Genomic DNA, 16,707 nt, shown 5'->3' on the forward strand with positions numbered 1-16,707 from the left:
ACGCACAGAAAACATTGAAATGCTTTTTCTCAGAGACGTAAAGCTGCGTCAAAACCCATCGCTACAATGCACACTACCAGAAAAAAACAAACGGTTGCTGAATTTTAAAGCCACCTATTCTCTTAACTAACTAATGTTTGAACATATTAACATGAGACTCAACCAACTCACCAAGGTCGCCTGCGTACGTCATACAGGTCGATCTTGTCAGGTGAACTTCTCTGGTCGTTCCAAGGGGAAGCTGCATGCAGGCAGAGCAATGTGTGTGTTTACATCCCCAGACCCAACTGAAGAAACTGCATTTGTCAACATGCATAAACTAAACTAAACATAAATGCACACAATATGCTGTATCATTTTACTCTCTTTTGAAACAGGCACATTTTCTTCCATGTTTTTTTTTTTTTTTGCATTGGACAGAAAAATGTCTCGTATCAGAGAGACACAGGAATATATTTGCATCAAGCTTAAGCCATTTTTGAAGCAAGATGAGGTAAGTCTCCTGTTCTGACTCAAATGTTAGAATTATCTGCTCCGGCCGTCACAAAATCCTGCAGCAGCAGCAGCGGCGGCAGCGGCAGCCTGCTAATGACAGATTTATTCCCATCAGGTGTGCTCAGCGTTTAAAACATGCCGGACTCTGGCTCTCAAAGTCGGGAACCATCTATGCCCAAAATGGATCTCCGTGTGCCAAACACAAACTGTGTAGTTGAAACGTAAGCAAGAGAAACAAAAAGGTTTTAAGAAGGTCAAAAACCTGCACTTTACGACTCAGTCTTGTTCGATTTTCTGGTAAGTTGTATGTCATTTTTGTTTTCTACAAGACATTGTGCGGATTGCCAGTAAAAATTCTAGATTTTAAGGTTTCAAACTGACCAATTGCATTAACCAAAATGTCTTTCATTTACTCGTCAATTAAGTTCAAAACTGGCCCATTTCAAATTTTTTTTGTAGTTTTGAAGCAAAGTTTAGCTGATTCAGATTTCTCAAGAAACGGCATTCAAACTATTTTTTCTCGTCTTGCGATTGCGAGCGGTTATTGATTATGTATATTAGAAGCAGCCCATTGTTAATGAAAGTCTGTTTATGTTGAGATTCATGTGGGGGTGGAGGTAGGGGGGGGGCTCACCTGGGTAATACCGAGCCAGTCCAGTGGCGGAGCCAAAAACCTGCCAGAGCAGTGAGGGATCATCCTCTTTGTTTTGTCGGAAAACATCCTCCAACTCGTCTGTCCAGTTCAGCTCATTCAAAATGATGGTGGCTGGAAGAAGAAAACGGATTCAATAAATCGCCTTTCGGGAAGAATTAAATCAGTGTGCTTAGATTTCTGTGGAAAAGCATCCACTAAATAAAATCTCTAATAATAATAATAAACAGAAGGAATGCTTTGATGCACACTTAAAAAAAAAACAAATATACAGCTTGTGCAATATTACTTTACTGATGGTGACTGCTGGGAGAAGTGAGCCATCTCGCGGCTATTCGAACTGGCATAAGTCTCCTAATTTTTTTTTTTTTTTTTTTTACTGTTCTAAAAACATCAACTTCTGCAACAGCAGAAAGTGGCCAGAACATGAGACTCAGAATAATTACAACTGACATTTCTGGAAGTAGATAAAATCTACTGAGTGCGCCGCAGCCAGAAGCACACAGTGCTTTCCTGCTTTTCCCCAGAAACTCATAATACTTATTCCTCTAAATGCGTAGCTTGTTTTTCAACTGTAAACTTAGTTTGGCAACAACCAGCCCTGACAAATCAAGCTCAATGGGAGAAATCCCAGACAGAGCACTGAACCTAGATGAAAATCGCAAAAAAAAAAAAAAAGTGCTTCAGCGGAATAAGTAACAAATCTGCCAAATTAAACATTGTTTCCTTTTAAAATCCTATACTCCACGTCTAAAAGTGTTCAAATCGTTCGCCTTTACGATCCTATCGCCTCACTTTCTCTGTGTTCTGCTCTCCTGCTCTCCATGGCTTTTCACCATCCCCTTAACCTTAGCCCATACCCGAGAGGTTTTTGTGAATCAAATTGTGTCCCAAATGTAAGCGGTAAAAAAAAAATAAAATAAAAAATTTCAGGTCTAACAACCTGATACTCCTGGATTCTATTGGATTAGTTCTGCTGGTATAACTGACACCGCTAACTGGATGCCTCTGACCAAAAATAAAAAAATAAATATAGAAGCAATAGTGTGTTTTCATTTTCAGAAAAAGCTGAAACCATTGCAAAAGAAATGTATGTTTTTATTGCTCTCCAACTAGAATTTAAATATAGACATCCGTCGCAAACACACGACAGTAATAGAGCAGGTTAACATGCAGACCTGAAGCCCTTAACTTCTATGTTGTGGGGATCTAATCCCAGCTGAATGATGGAACAAATCACAGTTTCGGTGTAAACAGATCCATCTGTGAAGTGACGTGCCGGTTGCTTGCTCGAGGTCACTGTGGCGAGAGGAAGAGAGGTGTCACCACGGCGATGTAAGCGCTGGTCGGCTCTATTTGTCAGCCGTGGCAACGTTTCCCGAGGGTAACACGTGCGGTTTTGAGTGTTTGCATACTCAGAGCGACAGGCGTGGATCAGTGTCTCTCAGAAAATATGGCTCAGAGTAAAAGGGTTTTTTTTTTCTTCTAGATGTGAAAACTATGTCAAGTTACTGCTTAATAAAAATGTTTTTTTGTACGCATGTATTTTGGAGCGAGTCTCTTTTTGCTTGGTTGAGATGGGAGAAAAGAAAACAATAAGGCAACGTTGGAAAAGCAATGAAATGAAGCTGTAAGTATGACAGACAGCTAACGTAAAGGAATATACAGCACATGTAATCCAATGATTGAGCTGTTTTAGGTGAATGCAAACAAATTTGTTCCTACCAACTGTCACCATGTTGCTAAGGTAGAGGGAGTGCAGAGCAACTCTTAGGGTTTTCATGTAAAGGAATGGAAGAATTGATTTAGAAAAAATTAAATGCATCAGTCAAGAAGACCTGGGAACATGTTTGGGAATAAACATGATTCCAGCAGTGAATCAGAAGGCGGTGGGAGTGGGAAGTGAAACTGGGAGGGAACTCTGCACTGTGCCATGTCGTCTCTGCTGGAGCACTTGAACGTAATAACACGGTTTAAGACGAGCTGGTGAAAACCTGTAATCACCGAATCAGAAAGGGTATTCTATCCAAAGATACCTCACTACTTTGCAACTTCTGAGACTGAGGAATTAAGCTAACATGGAAAACGATAACCGTATTTTCAGTACTATAAGGCGCACCTAAGTGCTAGTTTTCAGAAATTAACCAAAAAGCTGAAAGTAGATCACTATCTGGTCATGCCTCGATAACTATGATCACCAGAAAACAGCCGTGATGCAGATTACTAGTACCGTATTTTCCGCACTATAAAACCTTCAATTTCCTCAAAAGCCGACAGTGCACCTTATAATCCGGTGCGCCTTATATATGGACCAATATTGAGCCACAACAGGTCTAGCAACTACGGTAAGCAGCCGCCGACTTCATTTTYGCCCGTAGAAGAAGAAGTGCGCGGTGCATGCTGGGATAGTTGTCAGAACCCTGGTTTGTTAATAAAGTTTGACTGACCTATCTACCTACCGACCGTCTAAAATCAAGTCGTCTGCAGGTCATTTAGCACCACGTTCTCCACGAACATGCTGTGGGCGAATGGAGAAGGATGACCATCGTCTGGCCACGCCCCGGCCCAGTCGCGGAAGGTTCTCCTCGCCGACCGGAGTCGGACTGTTTTGTTGACATTCCCTTTAGTGCAGCTCCATCTAGTGGATGCATARCGCAACTCCAGCCTCTACTGTAGCGTCTATTCTATGCGCCTTATATATGAAAAAAGTTTTAAAATAGGCCATTCATTGAAGGTGCACCTCATAATCCGGTGCGCCTTATAGTGCGGAAAATATGGTAATTTACTTAAGGCTGCCTCAGCATCTTACTGTAGCTATGATGCCTAATCTCATTTAACATTTAAAACATTTTACAAAAAGTTCTTGGTTGTCGTGATTATTCTAGTTGGACAAAATATTTTGCTTTATTTCAGTGTTTGAGTTGCACCTAGAAAATAAGTAAAGTTGGTTTTGCAACTCACATTCACATCATGGCCATAAATGTCCATGTATTCTATTGGACTTTTGTGTAATAATCACCACAAGTATTAAGAAAAACAAATCTAAAAAGTGTGGCATGAGCTTGTAGTGTGCCTACTCAATGTGAACAAAAGAAAAAGCATCCATCATGAAGACAAAAGATCACAGCAAACAGGTCAGTGAGAATGCTATGACATTTAGAGGAGAACTGATGCACTCATTTAAAACTGGAAAGACCATGGCATAACTCAGAACCCACTAAAACATGGCAGCCTACCTAAACTAACAAGTAGAGCGAGAAGAGCTTCACTAAAAGCAGATGAGAGACCCAGGGTGACTCTTTAGGAGGCTGTAGAAATAGGAAGGGACTTTCAAATAAAAGGAATGGTACATCCCACCACTTATTTTCTCCCACATGGGATAAGGGCTTGAGGTCACAGAACAGATAGGGACAGACATCGACTGTCTCCTTATGTTCCTGATTTATAGAAGAGGTGAAATCAGATTAGGAGACAACTGTCTGGGAGCCTTCTCGCATCCAAATGGGAGCCCCACTTAGCTGATTAGAACATCGTGGGCAGGCATCCAACTCCTCGCAAGGGACACAAGTTATAGATGTAATGACAGTGAGACAAGGATGGAGAAGGAAGGATAGAAAGACGGAGATGGATTTAAGTGCACCTCAGAGTTTGGCTGCGAGCTTTATAAATGAAATAGGATGTGTATAAAGTGGCACAAGGGTGCAAGTAGAAAAGAAAATCCATTTATAAGCTGTGAGCTTTGCCAAAAGGACTTTGGCAATAACACAATTGCAGACACACACACACGCGCAGTCGCAGTATCTCGGCGCGTCACAGTGTGTGCATGTCTAGGGCTGACAGGTGTCACACAGCGTAGATGCAAACGGGCATCAGACGAGCCTCGGATCTCCTGCCAAGGCCACAACGCTCCCCTTTCATCTCTTCTTGTCGTATCCACACTGCTCTGCCTAATGAGCGAGAAGACATGCATATGCAGCCACGAGATCCCTATACGGCGCAACACGTGCACGTGACGAGACCCGTGCGCGAGCGCTCGCGCAAGCTCTCACACCTCAAGTGTTTCCAGCTCTCCCTCGATCACAATCATGCATGCAGACAGGCTGATTCATCTGTGATTTGAGTGTGCGAACACAAACACTAGATAAATCCCAGTCTGACCACCCACACTGGATCGGCACAGAGAATGGATTCCAATCATGTGAGGGAGAAAGACGGTAGCAGATTTGTCACCAGGAAGCAAAATTTATTACGCCTAATGAAATGGAGGGAAGGTTAAGGGAAACCGATATGAGATCAACACTTTTGGCTCTGCAGAACGTCTTCTCTTACATAAAAGCAGTGGATTACACAGCTCTCCTACAGCATCATAAAAAGCAAAAGGGACGCCAGCCTCGTCTAGACCGAGTCCCGTAATCGAGTTACAACCGACTCTCCTCACGCCAGAGAGGAGCATCTTGGGCGTGTCCAAGTCTCTGCTTCTCCTTCAACCAAGATGCCCATTGCCATGGCAACTTTGAATGTACTGGCCAGCCAGAGAGGCGGCAGAGCAGGAGCCGGTCGTCGTTTTCAAGATTTCAAGAGCTGGGAGTTGCTAAAACCCAGAACAACTTTACAGCTGGTGCTAACGAGAACTTCATCCAAGTCCAGCCTGTGAGCGGGCAAAGAGCAAATCCCTGACACAGGTGTTCACGTTGCAGGTGGACAACTTAGGATCAGAGGCTGCAGAGAAATAGTGCAACTTAATCCAAACTTCAGTAGAGGCAAAACTTGTCACAGTAGAGATTCTAAAAAACAATAATAAAAAAAATGAACAGCTTTTGCACTGCTAAAGTTTCTTAATGATTTTTGTTTACATGCAAGCTGGCTCTACACTAAAGGAGATAGAAAAGAAGCAGATAAATTAAAAACACTTATAGAAAACATCAAAAGTTATCAAGTCTTTCATGATCCTTTTGTGGTTTTTTGTTGTTGTTCTGCAAGCATTTTGGTAGGAAGTGCCTGTAATGAGTTCAGTTTATCAGGACCTGTGATGCCGACACTTCTTTAAAAGGGTCTTTTCTCTCTCTTCCCTAACTACACTGAAGTTCCTGATTCCAGCATGTCCAAATATACTGAAAAGATATGGCTACATTTGCAAGCTACTACTGTATACTTTGGGTACATCTCAGCTACTTGTTTTCCTTTTCTTGATATGCAAGTATACTTATTATGGTGGTTTCTTTAATCTTCTTCAAAGTGATTCCTTTTTGATTTTTGTTGCATGCATCTTCTAGATGCTAATTAAACAGAAGAGAATAGATAAAAGTCAGAATGTCCTTGGAGGTTTAGAAACCTTTAGGTAAGTAAATGATGTAACCTGGGTGGGTATGTAAACTCTAAGTGGGTGTTACTTGAAATCTCGCAGTCTGCAGTCTACTTTTATATTTATTAAGGCCAGCAATAGGAGGATAAAAAGTGAAGGCCTCCAATTACAACCCTGCTGTTATCAGAAACGTGCCGACTTTTGAGTCAAACTTGGACATACCTTCCCATTGTTACTTTAAGTTCAACACTGAAAGTTTACTGACCATACATTTAATGAGATTTAAGGGGAATAAATAAAGTGGCCTTTTCTACAGATGAGAAACTAAAAGTATACCCCAAGCCGAGCTGCCAGTAGTCCACTCACTGTTAGAAAAAAAAAAAAAAAAGATGACTGAATCATACTGAGCATAACGCACTATTGAATCTCCTGAACCCAACCCCCAGCTTTTTCATTATAACTGCAGCTTGTAAAAATAACCGAGTGCATTTGGCAATGACAAAATGTCTGCACAGTCAGAGGCCTCAGAGGCCCGTCACTGCACATTTATAGTCCGCCTTATTGGGAGTGACTCGCTGTATAAGGACATAAAAGTCATGTGATGTAGTCCGTTGCATTTGGAAGGCCTATACTGTTAGGATTGTTGCCAAAACTAATATCGAACACTCAGTTGATGGTAATAAACACAAACTGAAGCAATATCATCAAGCTGTATGCCTCGATATAAATCAACCCATTTCCCTCCACTGAGATTGGCCTGTTTTTCTTTTAAATTTAATATATAAACATAAGCTGGTCTCATAGGATTACTTCTGTGTTGCCTGTTATGTTGCAGCTGTGGATTTGCTTTCCTGTTGCCAAATCAATGGCAAGCCTGAGTGTGTGTATGTGCAGCCAGAAGAAAAACACAGCATGTGTCGGTGTGAAGACTTGTCTCCATTTAAAGTGTTCTTATTCTAGGACAGCCTACAAACTAACTGCCTAAAAAAACAACAAAGAGAGTTGTCAATTCTAGACCAGTTTGATCAACTTAATGAGGAAAATCTACTTTATTGTAGTGAAATTCTGTAAAAGTTCTTGCTGCTAATGATTTACTAAACATTTTCAGAAAGATGTTGCATCACCTTAAAGGTTCGTTCTGGCTGACTCGCAATCGACCAATTAAACTGAGTAATTATTTCATATGGTATATGATGCATTTACTTTTCCAACAAGTGTGGAAAAGTAAATGCATCATATTTACTTTTCCACACCCATAACATCACATAAAAATTACCCGTAACATCACATAAAAAAAAAAAAATGCAACTTAGCCCTTTAAATGTTTTAATTTTCCAATTATTTGCAGGAGTATATACTAAATATGGTAAAAATCAAATCGGCTCCTGTGATGATCTCTAAAACAAAAATAAATGTAAAATGTGTAGCCTGTCTCACAAAGAACCTTCTAGCTGCTTTGTGAATTGAAGCTGTCGTTATGAGCCCCGATTGAGAAGTTAGGATATTTGTACCTTATTTAGCAAATTGGAGTGTACCTTTTATTGTTATAGCAACAAAGAGAATTATTAGTTTCTCAAAAAAAAAAGAAAAGTTGCAATCTTACCTTGTTTTTGTGGAGCCATAATCTGACATGCAAATGTATATTTAATAAGTAAATGAAGATATTTCTATTAGACATTTGATGCTTTGAATACACTAAAATCCATCATCTGATTATAAAATGGCTGTTTTGAAAAAAAAAATGAAAAAAAAAGCAACAAATGAAATGTTTAAAGACTGTAGAAACAGAAAGCAAAAAATCTGAGCTGTTTGTGAGATGAACACAGGATAATAGCATGTTTCTCACAAGCACTTCTTCAAAGAGGATCGGTTTTGGGTGTGCTGACGCCCTGTGAACTAGTGGAGTCAATGATCAGCATGAGGGAAGGGAGCAGCTGGTGACCAGGGTTAAGAGCGGGCCAGTGTGCTGACCAGTGGGCGGATTGGCATTTGAACTATATATAGACTAGAATACTTCAACTGTCTACAATGCAGATGGTGCTCAAAGGCTGAGCGTTTTATCATTGAAGTATACTGTAGATGGTGACCGTAGTGATGACGAGTGAAAACGGGATGCAGGGGAATGTTCTATACCAGCTGTAGAAATATACCAGGAAATGTTTTATTGACGCTTAAAAAAGGATAACTAGAAATTAATAACAGGAATATTTAACAGCTGTGTTTTTATGTGAATGACCCCACTCATTGAATTGCACACCGCCATCATTTCAAACATATCCATTCATCATTCAATAACAGAATCAACAGAATGTGTCGCGTTTGTTAGGTCTGTTAGTTTTGCATTACTCTCCTACAATAACATGTAAATTATATGCTTTGTGCAAAACTAATTTCTATCACAAAAGCAGTGGTGATTGACATGCATGTGCAAATACCAAGCATCTCCACATCTAACTTAACATTGATGTTGATGATGATGGAACATTCATAGGTTAACAACTGTAATTCTCTGTAAGCCCTTACATTTTGTGATTAGGCGTCTCAGTAGGATTAACCCCCCCCAAAAAAAAACATCCATTTGTGTTTTCGATCTAGAGTTTGAATCTCCCAAATTTTTGGCCAACGTTGGTTCTGGTTGAATTCGTTTAAGCGAGGCTCATCCTCAAGAACGTCACTAGAATGCCATTTCTAAGAACAGAGAGGAAATCCTCACAAGCAGAGATATTTAGCACTGGTGTGACTGCAAGCTGATCAGGCCTGAGCAGCATGCCGCCTCCCACTGAACCGAATCGTACAGTACAAGTAGCTAAATACAATTCTAAAACACAACCAGATTTTCTCTGATTAATGACCAGTAAGATATTTCTTATGGATTTCGATTTGACTTTTTTAGGTTTCCTCTGCATGACTGTGTGCTGTGGGACTAATTAAATTACCGCACAAGGAAGATAATTCGTTTTCACACCACAGTTACAAGTGGGTGAATCAGTTCAGTCAAAAAATTAAAAATAAAATAAAAATACAATGTCACTAAAACATCACAGGATTGCAGGGAGAATTCTGATGTTTTCAGGCCAAAAAAACTGGCAAAGCAAAAATAAATTTTTCTCACCACCTACTCAAAATGAGGGAGGAGATAAAGATAAAGGGAGGCCCTCTACCTAAACACCTTACTGGTCTTACTGGTACACCTTACTGGTCTGTCCCCTGGTACATTTTTCCATTGCGTCATAATTCATCTTTATCTGCTAGCTTTGCTTTATCAAATAAGTTTTTATGAATATTTTTTTCTTACAATGAAGTTTATTCTATTCCACTTACAGCCTTCGTATATGTCGGTGGGGATGTGGACGGCGGTGGTGTTGTAAGAGACGAGGCGTTTGAAGTCGGGGTCTATTTCAAAGTCATCTGGGATGAACCTGTTGCTCTTGTCCTCTTCTTTATCTTTATCTTTTTCTTTTTCTCTTTCTTTCAATGCGGTCTTATTTACCTGTGCAAAGGAATTCAAATAAAACAAAACCCATTAAGTTAAATAAGACATGGCTGCAAAGACTTCCGTTTGCATTTGCACTGTGGTTCTATAAAGGTTTGACATAAAGGGAGTGGATGCATAACACATGTTGCACGTTAATGGATTTTTGTTTAGGGGTAAAAATGTGATCATTCAAAACCACGCATCATTTTCCTCTCCGTCACAAATGTGCGCAGCAATATGAGGAAAAATCCAATACGGAACAAGATGTGAAATAGTTCAAGAGGAATTCATATTTGTGTAAGGCACGTCCATTATTTTTTTCACAGAACCAAAAGTGAACCTTTAACAGGTGTGTACTGTTCATCAGTTGTCAGTGATATCGACCTTTTGGTTTGTTGCCAAGGTATACATAATGCGTTCTGCTAAAAAAAGTGAATTAATATGTACTTACACCATCTTTGGCATTGTAGTACTTGAGCTCGCTAGCCTGCAAAGTGGACCGAAGACAGAAAGGAAGAGATCAGGAATGAGTGACACAATAACTCCATAAAGCTCCAAAAAAATAAAATAAGTTCACATAATACTGCCCCTTTAAACATTTTTCTCCTTTATATTGTAGGGCCCTGTACTGACGGCATGAATCAGCAAGGGCAGTGGTGTTATTTTGCACTGCTGAGCTTCCTGTCGGTACATAGGCTAGTCGGTTGCTAACGAGCTAGCCACACTGTTGACGTTCTAATACCCCAGAGCAACCAAGCTGGTTCACCGACTCCCACCACCTGTCCGCTTACTTTACAGCCACGTACAACAACAGGATGGCAAGTGCTGCTGCCACTGTAGAGTTAGCTCAAAGGGTTTGTAATCAAATTAAAGCCAAACACAAGCATCTGCTTGAAAATTTCAGGTCATGAATCAGGTAATTAGGTTCTATTTTTATATAAAAACCTTTATACAAAAAAAAGGAGCAAAAGAGGGAAATGACGTTTCATTGTAAAACATATAAAAGCAAAAGCAAAGTTTAGTTAAAACTGTTATTTTTTTCATTGCATCAGCCATAGTTTTGAAGTACTCAATGTCAGAAGGAAGAAGTTCCCAAAAGGATGCTCCTACAATATTCCTCTGCTTAGGAAAGTTAAATTCACCTGATTGGAAGCATTCCAGTTGAGGAAAAAAACAAAACAAAACATGAACAACCATTGTGTGGCATCTATCGGAAAAAGCACTGTTTTAAACCGCCACTGGCAAGCCATCTAAAATCATGCTCTACATGTTTGTTTTTAATATCTGTGTTAATGTCAAGAGTCTTTGGCATTCCTCCTCAAAGTTACCACACTGAGAATTACACATCGATGCCTCATCAAATCTGGACTGGGATTATTCTAGATTAAACTTGGATCCAACCACTGTTAAAATATATGACCAGCTTTTAACAAATGTCTACTGATATTTTGGCCTTTGGTGAGGAACTCCAAGTCTTTGAGATGGACAGAACTTGTTGTCATTATGCTAGTCTTTAACTCCTCCACAGACTTTCTTTCAGATTTAAGTCAGGACTCTGATAAGGCCACTAAAAGTGAAATCTATTAGTAAAATTAAAACGCTACTTAGACCTAAACCTGCCAGGGATATGAATAGTTTTTGGCTCAGCTGCAATGTTTTTTCAATCTGAACGGTATACTTTTCACATACGGTTTGTATTTGCATAAAGAGAACACCACTATTTTCAATGGGCTCCGTCAGACAATTTTAGTTAATTAAGCAAAAAGGTTTTTTTTTTTTGTTTGTTTCGTTTTTGCCAGGACAGCAAATCTGTTGAGTTACATAAAGTATAAATCAGTCAGTCTACTAAAGATATATTTTTTTACTTTAGCTCCTTTCAACACTACAGAATATGCATGACATTAAAACAATGCCAAGATGTTTAATGGAATAAAGTCATTAAGATTTGGAAGCACTGTGGGAGGATTTTAAACCTAAAAGCTTTAATGGCTGCGTTCAATTTCTTTCCCCCCCTCCATCACTAAATGAACACTCGGCATTTTTTCATTTGTTAATTGGCTGGAATAAAATGGCATTTGCAAAATTAAATAATAATAATTTTAGAAAACCAACACGGGAAACCCCAAAAAACCACCAACGGCTGCGCGAATAGTCAGACATTGTGATTTAACGAGTAAAACAAGCATGACTTCACATTAAGCTGTGAATTACCATTTAATGCACTGTTAATACTGGAAGAGATAAAGTAGCGTATTAGTGTTCCTTACGACCAGGTCTGCTTCTTTTCAGGCTGTTATGAGAGATAACGAAGTGCCATCTTTTAGACAGTTATTAAAATAACAAGTGTTACTGTAATGAGATTTGCAAATTACTACCATCATATAGAATAAGCTATCGCTCTGCTCACTCTGCACATGCAGCTTACTGCACCACTTGATTTGTATGCAACACAGGGGTGTGTGTTAATGAACTTATCAGATCAGGCCGTGGCCACACACTCACCTCACCGTCGACTGTCCACTCATGTTCCTTTTGAAACTTTTCGGCCTCGGTTGCAAGTCTCTAAAAAGAGAGGGGGGGGGGGGGGGGCGGGGGGTTAGAAATTTGAGGAAAAACAGCAACAAACAAGTGTCAAAGACGCGATCATGAAATTAATGAAATATTAAATTTGATGTCATGGCCCCTGATCTTGGCCACAAATTCAAGAGAGTGCACTCAATATCTTCCCTCCTAAAGGCATTTGTAAGAACCAGTGACGACTGTTACTCTAAAATTAGACACCCACATATTCAATCTTTCCCCAGATCCTAATGACTAGGTTAATGGGTTTATAATGGGCCCAGTTTTTAATCTGTACCTGTTCCAGAAATGCACTGTACTATTAATTTCCCCAGGGAAATATGAAATCTATCTCTTCCTTTTGATATGCACGGCTCTAAGGGCATGAAGTCATGCAGGAAGAGAAGAAATCTGATCAGGAAACAAATTTACTCATCATATGAGAAGGGGGGGGATTAATTTAGTGAGTTATTGATATAGTTTTTGCTTTGAAATTAAGGCAATTACAGCAATTAAAGTGTTTTTGATTGCTGTGCCTCAATGTAAAATGCACTTTGGAATATAGTTGCCACATTTGTGCTCAAGGAAAAACTAAGTATAAAAAAAAAACAAAAAAAAAGCAACAATTAATTATCTATAGATAAGAATTGGGATATTTTTCCTTGAATAAAATAAGAATTGGTTGAACTTTGATTCGGCAGGTCAGGCAAGAAAGTGGAAATCATTACCAGCCTAGAAAAACCTGATCAAAAACAAAACAAAAAATATATTCTTTTACTGACAGCTTAATTATATGTATTATGACTTTAAATTTAATTACTTCAGTATATTTTAAATTACATAACGTAATCGCTGTCCTACAAATATCTTTTTCCTACATGTAGATCTATCAAGATTTTTTTTTTTGCTAAAAATGACTTCCTCACTGAATCGTCTATTGGCTCAGAGGCAACTGCCAATCCAGATTTTCCTTCCCGTTCCCCAAAGGTTTGGCTTGACATCACTTCACATCTCATAGCATATGCTGAGGGCCGATGCTATTGTCATTTGAAATCAGGTTAGTTCAAAAACAATCTCAGCTTCATTTCTCTTTACATTTGTGTTATTGGTACACATATGGCCAATGTGCTTTCTCCTGTCCTGCAGGGGGGGGAATCCATAACTGCAACCACACAAAAGCTTGTATAATCTTTTGAGAAAGATGTGTGCTGACAGTTGGGGTCATGGTGGTCTTTTTACTGGACATATAGAAGCACACGATGCCTTCCTGCAGCTTGAAATGCAAGTGGCCAACGAGTTGCAGCGACATAATATGAGTTGTGTTTTCACTTTCCTGTCGAGCTCAAGACTAATTCAAAGACAAACAATTGATTTGTATTGAAGAATCAGTTAAAATTGATAAAGAAATAAAACAATCCATTTCCAAATTTAGTTTGGAAATGGAATCAAATCATATTCAAAAAAGGGCCTTATTTTACAAACCACTTGCTTTTTGAAAAAAAAAAGTCTTACTAATCTATACATGATGTCGCCCTTTTTGCATCCTTCATAGAATAGCTTAGTTGTAATTATGCATTCCTGTAAACTCAACAAGGGGCAGAACAACTGGACTATTTCAAGCAAGAAATGATGTTCATCCACAAACCTCCATTAACTTTTGGCTATCAAGCAGCATTTCATTGACACGTTTAAAGAATGAACAAGAATACGTTTTCCTCCACTCTGGTGTGCTCATCTACCAACATAAATTCATTGTTATTTTTTTTACTCAAAGTGAATTCTCTGCAGATAGAATATTTTACAGGACCTACTGGCCTCATCGTCGACACACCTCAGCTCACAGAGCTGTCATCTCACATTTCAAGCACCTGTTCACGCATACACACACCTGGGCATTAATTTGTGCAACCACACACACCGACAGAAACAGATGCACATTAATGAGGAACTGAGCGACAGATGAAAAGGTTTAGAGGTCAAAGGCCAGCAGCTGGTTCAGCTTCTGTCACTTTCTAGCTACTCCATTAAGTCCATTCCAGTGTTTTACAGAGTTTCCACCTGAGAGAGCCACATGAACTAAAATGACACGAGTAATACAAATAATGACGGAAGTACTTAATAGGTAAAAGTCTTAAAACTAGCAGCAAAAGGCAGAACTTTCTATAAAGTGCATATTAAGATATTACAACGTTACAAACGGGTATTGATCTATGCCTGGTTTATGCTGTGTAGTTTTATCGGGTCATAGAGGCAGCAGGTCTAGATCTAGGTCTAAAGAAATCAGACCACGAGAGCTAAGAGGTCAGGGAGGAAAATCCTGCCCTCTCCCTTCCCAGTCCATTCTGGAAAACCCCAGCACGTTCCCACCCCAGAAGGAAAATAAATAGCTTGTCTCAGAAGTTGTGGTTTCTTTTCTAATCCATCTTTAGAGGTTGATTGGAAAACCTCTAAAAGGGAGGTGCTCATTGTGATCAGAGACTCAGCTCACCTCAACTGACTCCTGTCAATCAGGAGGATCAGGTGGTGTAGACTACTTATGGCTCCCACCAGACGATACAGGACCCTTATCTCACCATATTTAGTAAGCTCATTTCAGCCACTTGCATAGACTAATTTCATAGAGCAATTCATCGGTGTAGATGATGGCAGACACTGCTACTGGCCTCGACGGTTTTAGGGACACTGGTGGTGCCAAATCATGAGTGAACTCACTCCAAGGTAAAGAGCCAGAGTAAACCCTCCTGTGTATTTACTACATTTTCTTTTTCCTAATTAGTTTTACCTTAATTAGCATCTAAACTGATTCCTTGTAATGATCAAAAGCAACTTTCGCCACGGTTTGAAGGTAAGTCATTTGTCTAATTTGAGTTTTTTTTTCTAATTTGAATAATGGATGAATGGGGTGAATTTTGAAAACATCTCAGCTAACCAAGATTATTTCAGATTAAAAAAAAAAAAAAATCACAGGGACAATACATGTTCTTCTGACGTAGAAACACTCCAGCTCCTGTGATTTTCATATTCTGTAAAGCGCCACACTCGGGGTACTGTATAAAACACACACACACCCTCCCATCACCCTGATTAGAGCGTCTAGTCCTGCCAGGAGAGAACGCATACACACGCAAACACGAAGACACACCTGCCACCCCACTGATATGCAGGGAGAGCAGAGGAAACATGAGCATCTGCTGTTGTGACTGGCACCACTTTAGTCAGATCTATCCTGCTCAGCCCATGGGGAGCTGGGAGGGAAGTACTGAGAAAAAGGGGGATAAGGCGGGTGGAAGAAAGGAGAAAGGGGGAAATACATTTGCACACATCACACAAAGGCGCGCACACAATGGAAACAAAAGGAAAACAACTGTACAGCAAGTACAGAAAGAAGGACATGCTGGCTTTGCAGAATGCCACTTGTTAGAAACGGCCGTTGGTTTGGAGATCAGCCATCACGCCCTGGTTTGATAACTCATCCCTTCCTCAGCAAGCAGACCGTGCTTTGCTGTCTGCGTGCCAGCTGGCTGCAAATGAGACCCAATAACAGCTGCACCCAGCTGGAATGTTTACGTGGCAGCTCCGTGCACCGAAATCAACACCCAGATTGCTACTGTACAATGCATTACATAATAATCACACCTGTCCTTTGGTTTATAAAGCTCTAGGTAAACTCTGCGACCAACTTGACATTCAAAAAACTGCTTCTTTTTTTTTTTTTTTTACACCAACAGGTGAGGGGAATCATCAATTTGCGCCAGATATTCCACCATCATCGATGCGCCCGTCATAGAAATCAAATATATTTTCAACAAAGGAAATGAAGTGAGCAGCACAATGAACGAGCGTAATTTTGTTTGTACAAGACGAAGCACAGGTGTTCCTGTCCGCAGCTAAATGGGACTGAAAATAGCAGCGTTGAGCAAGGCGGCGAGCTCTAATAAGGGAGACATCAAACACACGCTCCCCTCTTTGTATGCATACTGTATGTCTGATAAGCATCATGTAGGGAAACAGAGATGACAAACAAAAGGCAGGTTCACTGGAGCCACACACAGAGTCCAACAGCTGTGGCTGACAAAAGCAGCCACATACACACGCGCACACGCCCACACACACACATACACACACACTCCAGGAAGTGGTGACTAATGAATCACCGGTGGCCAGAAGCGCACACACACACACACACACACGCACACACACACACACACACACACACACACACAC

At 40.0% G+C, this 16,707-nt stretch overlaps 1 protein-coding gene across 6 annotated transcripts in view; it reads right to left on the minus strand.

Moving 5' to 3' along the window:
- Positions 1–16,707, minus strand: part of cacna2d1a (calcium channel, voltage-dependent, alpha 2/delta subunit 1a) — an 84,440-nt gene that overhangs the window by 45,167 nt on the left and 22,566 nt on the right. For all 6 annotated transcript variants that reach the window (XM_017302724.1, XM_017302723.1, XM_017302722.1 and 3 more), the window contains exons 4-8: positions 12,427–12,486; positions 10,376–10,411; positions 9,771–9,939; positions 1,130–1,261; positions 172–241 (exon numbers count right to left, since the gene is read on the minus strand). In XM_017302724.1, the coding sequence (XP_017158213.1) occupies positions 172–241; positions 1,130–1,261; positions 9,771–9,939; positions 10,376–10,411; positions 12,427–12,486 (467 nt within the window). The remainder of the gene's footprint in view (positions 1–171; positions 242–1,129; positions 1,262–9,770; positions 9,940–10,375; positions 10,412–12,426; positions 12,487–16,707) is intronic.

The sequence above is a fragment of the Poecilia reticulata genome, linkage group LG23 (assembly GCF_000633615.1).
Source record: "Poecilia reticulata strain Guanapo linkage group LG23, Guppy_female_1.0+MT, whole genome shotgun sequence".
NCBI classification, from domain to species: Eukaryota; Metazoa; Chordata; class Actinopteri; order Cyprinodontiformes; family Poeciliidae; genus Poecilia; species Poecilia reticulata.